The sequence below is a fragment of the Lasioglossum baleicum genome, unplaced genomic scaffold (genome assembly GCF_051020765.1).
Source record: "Lasioglossum baleicum unplaced genomic scaffold, iyLasBale1 scaffold1451, whole genome shotgun sequence".
NCBI classification, from domain to species: Eukaryota; Metazoa; Arthropoda; class Insecta; order Hymenoptera; family Halictidae; genus Lasioglossum; species Lasioglossum baleicum.
Window position 1 is genome coordinate 586 of NW_027470510.1, and position 12,854 is coordinate 13,439.

At 31.2% G+C, this 12,854-nt stretch overlaps 4 protein-coding genes across 4 annotated transcripts; 3 read left to right on the forward strand and 1 right to left on the reverse strand.

Moving 5' to 3' along the window:
- The first annotated feature begins 738 nt into the window (after positions 1-738).
- LOC143220703 (CIMIP2 protein CG18335-like) lies at positions 739-2,579 on the forward strand. Its single transcript, XM_076446312.1, has 7 exons — positions 739-791; positions 1,017-1,155; positions 1,243-1,339; positions 1,415-1,590; positions 1,665-1,827; positions 2,197-2,434; positions 2,510-2,579. The coding sequence occupies exons 1-7, from the start codon at positions 739-741 to the stop codon at positions 2,577-2,579; spliced, it is 936 nt and encodes a 311-aa protein (XP_076302427.1).
- Positions 2,580-2,739: 160 nt separating this feature from the next.
- On the reverse strand, positions 2,740-4,539 carry LOC143220701 (kynurenine aminotransferase-like). The gene is made up of 7 exons (XM_076446310.1): positions 4,400-4,539; positions 4,169-4,319; positions 3,853-4,089; positions 3,532-3,775; positions 3,295-3,461; positions 2,865-3,215; positions 2,740-2,796 (listed from the first exon to the last, which is right to left on the reverse strand). The coding sequence occupies exons 1-7, from the start codon at positions 4,537-4,539 to the stop codon at positions 2,740-2,742; spliced, it is 1,347 nt and encodes a 448-aa protein (XP_076302425.1).
- A 1,344-nt stretch (positions 4,540-5,883) lies between these two features.
- LOC143220704 (E3 SUMO-protein ligase NSE2-like) lies at positions 5,884-6,807 on the forward strand. The gene is made up of 5 exons (XM_076446313.1): positions 5,884-5,962; positions 6,031-6,203; positions 6,281-6,371; positions 6,463-6,643; positions 6,708-6,807. Exons 1-5 carry the CDS (start codon positions 5,884-5,886, stop codon positions 6,805-6,807), a joined length of 624 nt encoding a protein of 207 aa, XP_076302428.1.
- Positions 6,808-7,455: 648 nt separating this feature from the next.
- Positions 7,456-11,961, forward strand: LOC143220700 (uncharacterized). Its single transcript, XM_076446309.1, has 8 exons — positions 7,456-7,563; positions 7,747-8,041; positions 8,100-8,242; positions 8,697-8,836; positions 9,171-9,212; positions 9,284-9,492; positions 10,634-10,978; positions 11,870-11,961. Exons 1-8 carry the CDS (start codon positions 7,456-7,458, stop codon positions 11,959-11,961), a joined length of 1,374 nt encoding a protein of 457 aa, XP_076302424.1.
- The last annotated feature ends 893 nt before the right edge of the window (positions 11,962-12,854 follow it).

The following is a 12,854-nucleotide window of genomic DNA, read 5'->3' on the forward strand; positions in this document are numbered from 1 at the left end:
TGTATACGCAACGTGCCTTCCCCCTACCCTCGCGTAAATTCGTTCCTCTCTTGACTACTTGATGGCCCTTCTGGCGGTCAATTAGCGGCCTCCTTGATTCGTTGTTCCCTGATAAGTCACAGTGAAATCAAGCCACTCCTCACCTTCGCTGTAATTAATGCTGCATGCAAGTGCAATAGCAATTAACGGCGAAAGCATTGAGTCACCGGGCTTCCCCTTTCATATACTTCTGTATTTTTTAACTCGGGTAGAGCGCCAATTAAAAAATTATACTGCGAGGCACACTTGATATATTTTAAGCATATCACGAATGAAATGATGACACTGTTCGTTATTTTTCCTCTCGAAATTTTAATTTGAGTCAAATCAGCGATAAAATTATTTATAACATCTGTTTTTTTTTATAGATGTATTTCAGTTATTTTTTAATACTATCGGTGAAGATGAAAATTCGGTATTTAACAGAGTTAAATTTTTGTGTAACAACGTTATATTGTATGTGAAATACATATGTATCACTTGTTTTGTTCGAGTTTCGGAAAATAATGAAAAAACAAATTCAAAGACAAAATTCAGGTCTTATATCTGTAGAAATGCAGCATATAACCATTTGGTCATGTCAGTAAATTAACGTTTTGTAAAAAAAATTCCAGTACAGGGAAATCAATTAAATTTCAGTTAGTCTGGATAATGCATTTATCTAAATTAACATACCATTAGAAAATATAGAATTAAATAATGTCTGCTGGAACGGAATTATTAACCACAGCGGATCCACATCTGATTCCTGGGTAAATAATACAAAATTTACCTATTTGTTATCACGTATAGGTTATCTCTAAAAATATACTATACAATGTTAAAAACATATTTCACGAGGAAGTACTAAAAACATTATTGCTTCTGAAACTTTGTAAAAAAATAAATGCGACTTTAGATATTGAGGAAAAAATATCTTATCTTCCTCACGGGTATGTATACCTCGATAATAAAGGGAAGTAAACGATTCGTTTTAGATATGCCGGATATTGTCCTCAATACCGCTACAGATGCGGTGAAACGTATGGAAGTCTCACTCACAAATTGCTACTTGATCCCACTGTAAATCATGCCGAGACACTCATTTTATCGAACCGACTTACCGACGACTACGAGGTATCGCGAAAATGTTTACAGATCCCTCTTTTACCATATTATCCTGATTTACCATATTACCTGCTCGTCAAAATTGTTTATCTGTAGGTCCAGAGGCCACCGAAAAATGACATAGATATAGTAAATGCTAGATATAAAAGAACTGATCCTATATTCATTCATCCTCTTTTGCCAGGCTACGAAGGTGTATAAAATAAAAATAAATTTTAAAAAGAGAAGTAAATCTAATACTCCAGTCACAGCAAATTATTCATTTCAGGTTTTACGCCAAAATTGAATGCTGGAAATGGGCAAAGGTACACAGTGTTAGCCACAGAAGGGCTTGCTGAATTTGAACAACAACAATTACGGAATAAAGCAGCTCTTAATGAATTTAAAAGAGTAGCAGCTATACAAGATGGACAGGGTGAACCGCGCAATATAGAAGATCGTTTGGTAATATTTACATGTTAATATGAAATCCTCATATTAAGGAGAACATTCGTTTTTAAACTCTTGATCTTTAACAGCTCATAAAAAGTGAGTTTAAACTGCCTATGCTAACGGTTCGGCCTGATTGTGTTGGTGTAATGAGGAATTTATTTTTGGACGAACAATACGAAACTCCCAGGGATCACTCTCCATCCCCCTATTTTATGGATAATGCAAATCCGAAAAAATACTTTGTCAGTCGTAAGTGAACTTGTTAAATCGTTATTAACTTGAAATTATCTTCAAATAGTTTCATAACGTGATAGTAATAATGTCGTGTAAGATTCAACTGTTTTACGAAATATTTAACCTGGAAAGACATTCGTGATTTCGATTTATTAACAAAATGAATTAACAAGCATATATTTAACAAAGTGCAATGCCATTTATATTAACACTGCATTAATAATAATAAGTAAGATAGATGGATCTTACAGACAGTGAAAATCGAATGCGATATTCTTTCATTCGACAGAATGAAAGAAGTGAGTATAAATATTGAAAATGCGAATATCCATTATTTTTTCTCACGAGATTATAATGTATCAATATTTAATTGTATTTGTCAAGGATATGCGGGTCATATACCATATGGATACGCACATTTTGGAAAATCAAACGTTCCCGCTACTAACAGCGCCCTTTGCGATTTTACATCCGATTATCGAAAAAGGCAAAGTACAGAATGGGCACCAGTAACAGTTTCACGACCTGATCCACCTCTCATGATTCAACCTACCACTCTTTATCATAAACATGTTGGAATGCTTCCAAATTATCTTGGACATGTTCCTGGAGAAACCTTTAGGTATCTAATGATTTCTGCCTTATTATGCATATTACAAAATTACATTTTATTTCAATATCAAAATGTTACATTTAGATTTGGTAAAACTTTTGGAGCTGACACTAAAGATGCCAAAAGATGGCTACGTGGCAATTTCTCTGTATAAAATATGACACGATAGACAAATCGTATATGTAAAATATATGTATAGTATGATAAAAGTAACATTATTTTTACATAAATTGTATATAGTGAGTATGAAAGATTATATATTGTGTTGTACAATCAAATGTAAGAAAAATTCTGAATAAAAATAATTTCTTATATTATTGAGATTTCCATTTCATTAAAATTTCAGCTGCTTTCTCCAAGTTTTTATCTTCCTGCAGTAAAAAAAGTTAATTATAAATATAGAAAAATGTGACATTAATATATACTATAAATCACTTACCTTTATAAAACAATATCGTACGTTATCTTCACCTAAATACTTATGTTCAGAACTATAAAATGTAGATGGCGGAATTCCTTGAACTCCAACGTTTTTCGTCATCCATTTTGTAAAACAATAATCTTTGTATCCATCTGTTTCTCCTTCAAAACTCACTTTATCTTTTAAAGCTGTCCAATTGGCTATCATGAAATATCCACCTTCGGGAATTGTTGGAATCATTCCTACATCGCTAAGAAATTTAGCCATATAATCTCGTTTTGGCAATAATTCCCTTGCTAAACTTACAAAATAGCAATCAGGTTTACCAAATCTTTCTAATTCTTGTTCAAACCCAATAGCTACAGCCTCCTAAGAAATTAAACAATATAATTTGAAATAATTCTAACATATATGATAATACATATTCATTTAATGATTCAATAATTACTTGAACTGGTGTATTACATGTATATACACTATTTTGATGAATAATTTGCAAATTATATAATAAATTTGCTGGACCATAGGCCCATCCTAGCTTCCATCCAGTGACACTAAATGTTTTTCCAGCTGATCCAATTGTAATTGTACGTTCATACATATCAGGTAATGTTGCTAAAATATGTTATCCACATAAAATATTTAGTGAAAGTAATATTAACAGTATTATATAACACATTCTTACCAATTCTAATATGTTTATATGGTTCATAAACAAGCCATTCATATACTTCATCTGAGATAACAAGGGTATTCCATTTTATAGCTAGATTAGCAATAAACTGTAATTCATCTAAAGTAAAAACTTTTCCCACTGGATTATGTGGTGTGTTAATAATTATTCCTTTTGTTTTTTTATTGAAAAGACTTTCTAATTCTTGTCTATCAAATATCCAATCTGCAGAAGAAAGAGGCCCATTTGTGCTTTTCTTTAAAATGTAAAACATATAATGTAAAATATAAATAGCTGATATTAATAAAGTATACTTCTATATTTAACACTTACTGGTTTTAAAGCAATAAATCTTGGAATTCCTCCAGCAGATTGAACCATAGGTACATAACAATCAAAAAACGGTTCAATAATTATCCATTCATCACCAGGGTTAGTATGACCTTGTATGGCAGCATATAATGCTTCATAAGCACCAACAGTTATAAGAACTTCATTGTTTGGATCTAAAGTACGGTTAAGCAGTTTAGAATATAGCTTCGCAACAATATTTACTAAACGTGGATGACCCTAAAATAATGATACATTAAAAAATACAAAATTAATAAATAAAATACATAGATATCCATAAAATAGCTAAAATATTTACAAATCCTCTAGTATACTGGTTTAAGAGAGGATTATTGCTAGTAGTCACAGCAGCTAAAGCTTTTGTTATATTTTCCGGAGCATAGAAATCTGGAAATCCTTGTCCTAAATTTAATGGTTTATATTTTAAAGCCAACTGGGTATATTCCACCCTAAAATAAAATTAAGTTAATATATTTATAAGTGTACATACATATTTAAAACTCAATATAATTTATTTGATATTATCTACCATATTGATTTTTCATTGCCTTTGAAACGTTCAGGAAGATCAAATTTAGACATTTTAACAGAATAATTTTTAGTATTCTTTAATATAGACAAGGAAGATGGTATTTTAGAAGTTATAGTCAAACAAGTTTTTATAAACATCTAAAAAAAAAAAGACAAACAATAACTACATTTAGTAATATATTTTATTTTCAAATATTATATGACATAGTAAAAAATATATAGCAATACATGTAAAATTAAAAACACTACATTTATAAATTACAATAATCTTTGTTTGAACATGTTATATATAATTTTTCATTTTATTACTAATATATACCTAAAAATTCAATAGAAATGAATTGTAATAATTAATATTTTAGAAACAATTTGTAGATTTATTATTATTATTTATTATATTAACACAAGAAGGTATTTAAAGATACTTAGAACATATGTTAAACAATATAATAAGAACTCTACTTCTTTAAACATTATAACTTCAAATATTACTAGTTTGGGTATACTTATGTTAATAAATATTAAACTATAAATTATTTTAATAACTAATATAATTATAATCCTATAACCGTAGTACTTACCAAATGACGTACATGTATAGACTAAAAATGCAATACCCATTATTATCTACGCATATATATATACATATATATCACGTGAAACTAAATGCGAAGTAGTCATAATGTCGTGTAATTATTTTTTTATCTAAAGTTATACAACAAGTACTTTATCGTTAAAAACGTAAATAGAAATTTCTAAACTTCTATAGTGATTTTATTATATGCTATTGGTAACTTATTTATTACTACATAATATATCTTTGATCCCTTTTTATATTTCATATTATTATAGTAACGCGAATATATCTTTAAAAAAATTGAATGTTTTAGACATTTAATATGTTTTAATTATAAACTTATTGTAACGTATATTGTAAAGAAATTTTACCTTAATTATGTTAACAAAATTTGTTAAAAATAATACACAGTAAACTTACCACAAAAAAGCATAAAAAATGTATAATTTTCATTGTTAAATCTATGTAAATTATGAAGTATAAAGCTATAAAGTATTCAATTATTGAACATTTAAAAAGCTACATAAGCAAGGAGTCGATGATTTCTTTTTAAAAGTAGATCAAGGTAATTTACATGGTTTATATGAAAACCATATGACGAAATAGGTACCGTTCCAGCGTCCAGAATGAAAGGGATATTGCTAGGAGCGTCATCTTCCGAAAGTATAGCTAACTACGATAATTAAAGCATTGTAGTATTGAAATGATTTAAATGTTATAAAAGTTTTTTAGTTTCTTAAAAATATGTAATTTGTAATGTGGTTTTAATTAGAATTATCATATTTATATATAATAACAGTTGACTTATGTGCCAAAAATAGTTGTACGACTACATTATTTGAATATTTACGGAAAAACAAAAAAATGATAAAAATTTAAAAGTTATCGAAAATCTAATGTTAAAAATGTCCCAATCTAAACAAGTAATAGAAGAGTTATATGAGTTGTATACAAAAACTGCTGCTAATATAATTGCTTATTATGGTAAGTATTTGTAAGGTTAACAAAATTTTATAGGTTTTTTTAATGTAGTTATACTTTTATATTTATAGAAGCTAATGAAAGGAAAGAGAAGTTAAAAGAACTAAGGGATATAGTACAAAATAATTGTACTCAAGACAATAAATTAAAGTCAGCAGAAAATATAAGAAACCGTTTATTAGAGCTCTATTGTGATGATGATGATGATGATGTTGCACAAACAAATATTAAATCTGCCTTAGATGTAATTATATAACATAAATAATAATAAACTATATTTATTCATATGAAAAAAAATAACACACGTTTCAAAAATTTTAGGAGTATAAGACAGCCATATCTGAAATCGACACTGGTGCATCAAATGATGATAAACTTTTAGAATTTGATAAGCACGTGGAAACATTATTAGGTAGCTTTATAGTTGTAATAGTAAAGAAAAATATGCTTTACTTTACAGATAATAAATGCTTTATGAATAATGGCAATATTTTATATTACAGAGAGAGTAGTAGATACACAAAATGATACAAGTGCAGAATTACAATTAACAGGAGGTTATATAAATGTAATTGATCCAATTTCAAAAAAAAGAATTGTAGATCCTGTGAAAAATACTATATGTGGTCATACTTATGATCGAGAAAGTATTACACAAATACTGAAAATTAATAAAAAAACAAGGTAAATATTTTGTTAATTAAAGTCATTTATATTAAATAGTCTTATTGATAAATTTTATTTGTAGGTGCCCTGTTATAGGTTGCAAGAGTACAGAATTTGTAATACTTGCTAATCTTCGCACAGATATTGTAACAAAAGCATATCTGGAGAAAAATCCAGACTAATGTTTCATGAAAATTTAATATTTAACATTTTGTAATAATTACTGTTGATAAATGTATATAAAACCAAACTTTAATTTTTATACATTATTAAAAGAGAAATAAAGGCTGTATAATAGTATGACATGGACTTGAATACAACACTTGACCTAGCATGACATGTTATACATTGTAAACATATTTCTGTGATTAACACTCTATAAGAATGTTGGCTCTGCTCCAAATCACTGTTGTAAGAGTTTATTTTAAGTACTAAGGGACAGTATGAAAATGTATCTTCTAAAATAATATAAATAGATTGTGTACATGCAAAAATATATAGTTTATTAAATAAAAACGTATATATAATTATATTTATTAGATTCTTATTGAAAAAAGAAGTATCTTTTTACAGAATTTTTATTTATGTATTATTTTCATAATACAATATATAAAATACACAATATAAATAAAATATTAATAACGAAACAACTTCAGGTTAATATATATTTGTTTGTGCGTATAATTTGTGTCGTTATCAAACTATGTCAATACTTAGGCTATGTTTATACTTACGTTCCTATCGACGGTATTAATTCTTTCTCGTGGAAGACTCGTCGTATTGTTGACGGGCTCAACATAGACAGTGGCAATTGGGACCCATTTCTATTTATGTCCAAAGATTTGAACGAATCACCGAATTACGATATAACACGTTGGGTACGGCAACTGCATCTACAGCAATGTGCTTTCGTAGAAATTGGAGAAGGATTTTGTGCTGTAAGCAAAACATATTTCATATAAAATACTTTCTTCTTTGTAAACAATCTCATTAAATATAACCTTCACGTACTATAAACAAAGCACATACACAAATTTCTTAATTGTACGGTGGTTTCGGACAAATACAAAATTTTAACAAAGATTAAATTTTCGTGCAATACAGTTCTATTTAATATTTAGTTGTTCGTCGAATTACGTAGCATACCTTCCGAATCAAAAGTTCTGGATAGTTCTGGAGTCGGTGAATTTTTCCTCGGTATTTGTCCCTGTTTAACTCTTCACACTTGGGACTTGTGTTCACCTGAACTGATACGACAGAGGAAAGCAGACTGCACTTTCAACGAAGCTACTCCATATTCAAATACAAGTGCAAGAGTTCATAGACGATTATGCGATATAACTTCCCTCACAGAAAGTGCTTCAAGCTGCAACTGTTCTGTACCGATAGCTGGTCAGGGATTGTACAAGACGGAAGGTTAATATAAAGCGCATAATATAATACAGGAAATATTTATTATAATGATAATTTTTAGGATTTCCAACATGTTTTCTAAATCCCCTGCCTGAAAGTTTGTGTTCACCACGTGGAGTTTGTGGTATTGCACAATGTACTGCAACTACGATTAAAGGAATACACACCCCTCAATGTGCCTCGAATTGTCATCAGAGACAACCAGTAATGTTATTTTGCCTTAGGTACTCTTGCGTAAAATTACGGCAATAGCGTGTTTAAAAAACTGAACAAAGCTTATTTAAAGATAAGCTTTGCCTTTATCTTGACGTTGTCTTTACTTTTACGATATTTTCTAAACTTTTTTTTTCTTTTAAGAAATAGAGAAATTTTTTAAAGAAATATTAAACATTAGAATGAAAAATTATTTTCTTTCCATAAAATTTTGAATTTACATTTAAATAAAAGTAAATTAAATATACGTGATTAAGTTACGTGATTATCAAAATCACGGTAAAATTCTCTAATTAATGGAATTAAATTAACTTTATTTCTACAACACGATTTAACAACTTTATTTAATTCTTAGTATACTAAAACATCAGCATATGTATAGTATACTATTCTCACTTTTTTCGATTGGAAGATAACGAGACCTTATGAAATTTGATACTTGTAGTTCTGCGAAGAAATTGGACCTTCAACTTCAATACCAGCGGAAATTAATTCCTTATGGTCACGATGGTCTTCTCCAAAATGCAACAACACTTGTGGTAGGGGATTCCTGGTAGCTATTGCATCATGCCAAGATCAAGTAACGTAAATAAAGATAGAAACAAACACAGACGTATATAATAAACAATAATATTCTTCCTTGAATTTGAAGAATTATAATACTACACCGTATACCTCTTATATACTGGGTGTTCAACTTTAACGGATAAATGAAAATTACTCATAAATTACTTAATGTGTAAAAAAAATCATTGCAACAAGAATTGAATGGTTTTGAAGGAAAAATAAGATAGCATAGATAGTCTTCCTACAAGAGGAGATTCTACAAATTAATTTTTATCAAAGACAATTATACAATTCTAATGTTGGTATTCGTTACTATTTTCAACAGTCTATGCTGTATCGTTATATTTTTCAGAGGGAAACAAGCCATAGATTGCATCGGACCAGGATCGTTTTGGTGAGCTAACGTTTCTTTAGGGAAGTTCCCTCAAATTCCTTGACCATGACGAAAGGTGTGAATTTTTTTAGCTGCCCGGATAGCTTTAGTAAATGTTACTGCGAGGTAAACATGGTCGATGGAATTATGAGAGCGGCTAGGTTCACAGAACCTTGCATTTCTACCGAGGGGTGTATCTCAAGCAACGCTAGAACATTCACTTTCGAAGGAGAACTCGATCCTGGTAACAACATCGATTTCGACGAAGCTTACGAGAACGATGATCGTGAAAGGTTCGAAGGTACTAACCTGTTATGTTTACGATTTCAGAATGTTCTATACAGGGTGTAAAAAAATATGAAGCTGACAATAAAATTTTGAACGTTCAGAATACTCGGCAAGTGAGTCTCTGTAAAGTACATTGGGGAATTTAAAAATACTTCATGCAATTAATTTATCATTAATTTAATGGAAAGTATATAATATGCCATGGGAACAAAACTGAGATAAATGGAATATTCGTGTACAGATATCATATACAATATTAATTATATATATTGTCTATTGTCGAATTCTTGTATTGGATATTTTTGAAGTTATCTACATACTTGTTATTTTACTAAGTTACTTTGAAATATCTAAACATGTTCCACTTATAAAGAAATTATAATTTGTATATTATAAGTCCACCATTATACTAGATGATTTTTGTATATAAAGCTTCCTTATGTGTCTAAAAATAGGTAGAACATGTAAAATGGTCAGAATTCAATGGTCACCCTGTATATTCATTCATTATTCATATATACATATGAATGTATTCAAATAGCAATATGACACATCATATAAGTAATGAAGGGGAATTAAAATTCTGTCTCCTGTTATGATTTTTTGCATATTAGCGTTAATTTGTTTTTTATTAAAATTTTATGCAGCTTTATTTAAAGATAACACGACAGTATGGAATGAATCTCATTTACAGAAGCTTTGTTACAAGGGAAATTGACTTTAAAAATAAAGTTAATTACATGAAAGGTAATTTCGTCTGATAGATTCGCGGTAAAGTCATTATATCTGCGAAGAAAATAAAAATCCGTAGACATTAAGAGAAACAAATTATTGGAGCGTTTGAAGAAATGAAACGTTAAGGGGCAGTAGCCACGTTTCACGCATCCGTAGTTCTATGGGTTCAGTTCCAATTACTATGGATAACATTCAGGAATTTCTATTGTAACAAAATAAGCAGTCCATTACTATTTCTTACAATTTCCCAAACTTGACCGTACTTAACGTCAGGCTGCCATAAACGAGAATGAGATCAGTATTATACATTAGTCATCCTTTACCTTTTCCTCCGATCATATCACAATTGTAGTTATCGTTCAACGTATCTTAACTGATCCAACGTAAGTCACTTATCGCGTTGGTGTACTATTTTTCAGACACGTTGTGTCCCCTGGAATCAGCGCGAGTAGCAAAACGCAACCTCCTGCAAGCTCTCAGTGCCGACCAGGAGGATGAGTACGTGTTACGCGAAAATAGACTGGCAAACGAGAACTTTAAAGGCATCCACGGATATCGTTCCGTTCTGAGAAGTCGATTAGGCGATGACGCCGACTATAGTGGCCAAAACGAAGACGACGATGACGACGATGACGAAGAGGGGGACGAAAAGAGCGGCCTCGGCGATGAAAAGCCCGAGGAAGACGAGGAGGAGGAGGAAGAGGACGACGAGAACAGTGACGAGGCGGTGAACGAGTCGGAGACAGGGCGCTATTACGATTACGGTTAGTACTTAGACATAAATCTTTTCCTGGCTTTTCTAGATCGGGCTCAGAGGCTCCGCAAAGGGTCGTCGGAGCCCCAGGAAACATACTCGAGAGACGAGGTCCGATTACGCGGCGATTGCGTTCGAGGGTAAGCAAGAGGTCGACGAACCCGAGAGGAAGGGGCCTATGGAGATCAGATCCGCTACGGAGGAGTGTGAAGATGATTCCACGGAACCACTGCGATATTACGATTATGGTGAGGAAATGTCGGTGGACGAAGAAAGTTCTTGGCTTCCGTTGAAAATTCTTCCCTTCGTCGTTACGTCTCTTCTGACTACAGCTAATAACTAGATTTATCCTAGTGAAACACGAGACGGAGAAAGGTATTCCAGGAACTCGCGGATATATATTTTTCCAACTGTTTTGATGATCGGCGACATCTTGATTCAGTATTATGTAGGATATATGTAGTAACATCTAAAAATAATGGTTGCGACATATTATTACCTTCTGATTAATGTATTATATGTATATATATATATATATATATATATAATCAATTTTTATTTTACTTATATGTGTAGTAATTTCCAACCTTGAATCTTCTTCCTATCCAATTATATATTTATAATCTTGGAATATAATTGCAATAATTTTTGCTGATATGTTAGTTTCTTTAACTTGATCCATTGCTCTTGAACTTTGAATCTGATATTGATTCTGACGCACTTTGTACAATTACAAAGATACTTCTTCTGCAGTTTAAATAATCTTAATTATTAAGTACTTTTTTCGTATAAAAAGGAGTAGCCTTTGTAAACCTGTGGCACTTTAAATAATTACAAATTTTTACAAACACGTCATTGCTTTGTTTTCTCATCTTCAAACAATTGCTACATTATTTTCTAGAATCTGCCAGAGCAACATCATTCGACTTTCGAACTGGACTCGCCTTAGAGCTGGTAGTATTAAATATTTTATTCTGGTTCCTCGAAAATTAATGACCAAGAATGAACGTCAAAGATAACTGTATCCCTGCCATGAACACGAGTACTTTGATCCTGCTGTAATAAAAACCATAAAAAATTAAATTAAATTCTAAAAATAAAGTTCCATATACATAAACATACTTTACTGCCTAAAACGTTACATAATTTAATAAATATCCCAACTATACAAAACAATGAGCTGTTCACAATTGATTATCCACGAGAAACTCTCTATATTTATATAGCTTCGCAGAATATCTGCTTGCTGCAATATATTACACAGGTTTATGAATATATCACCGGCCGATTAAGAGATCCAATTAATTATTTTCAGCAGCGTACGTATATTTATTGTTCGACTTTCTTGCATCTCCTCCAGGCAATACAATGAATCAGCTAATTACAATATTTACCCGCCAACGAGTTCCTACAGGCGTTCAAAGCTGTGCACGCTTCTGATAGCCACTTTCACCAGGGATTTAAATTCTGCTAGAAAGTGAATCCTTAACAGCCTCGCGATGACTTTTCCATCCGTATGTCTCTCGTTAATCTTCTCTGATCTGAAATTTTTGACAGTTCATATTCCCATACACGTGGCAACCGCGAGATACGGATTAGCAAGGAAATGGAAAGAAAAAAAGAGAACAACGAGAGATAACTTACACGAAGAGGCACCGTTCGTGTACCACGTGCTGCAGGCATAATTAGTTTTCATCTAACGGTTCTTCTTCCATATTTAAGCCCAGGTTCGCGATCGATGAAAGCTGTTAGATCCGTTCGCTTGAAATTCTACCGCCGAATATTCATGGCGTGAAACCTGCGTGCACACGCAATGGAAACAGGAATCTGGAACAGACGGTAAAACTGAAATCAGATTTCAGGAAGTGATAAACGAAAGGATGTGC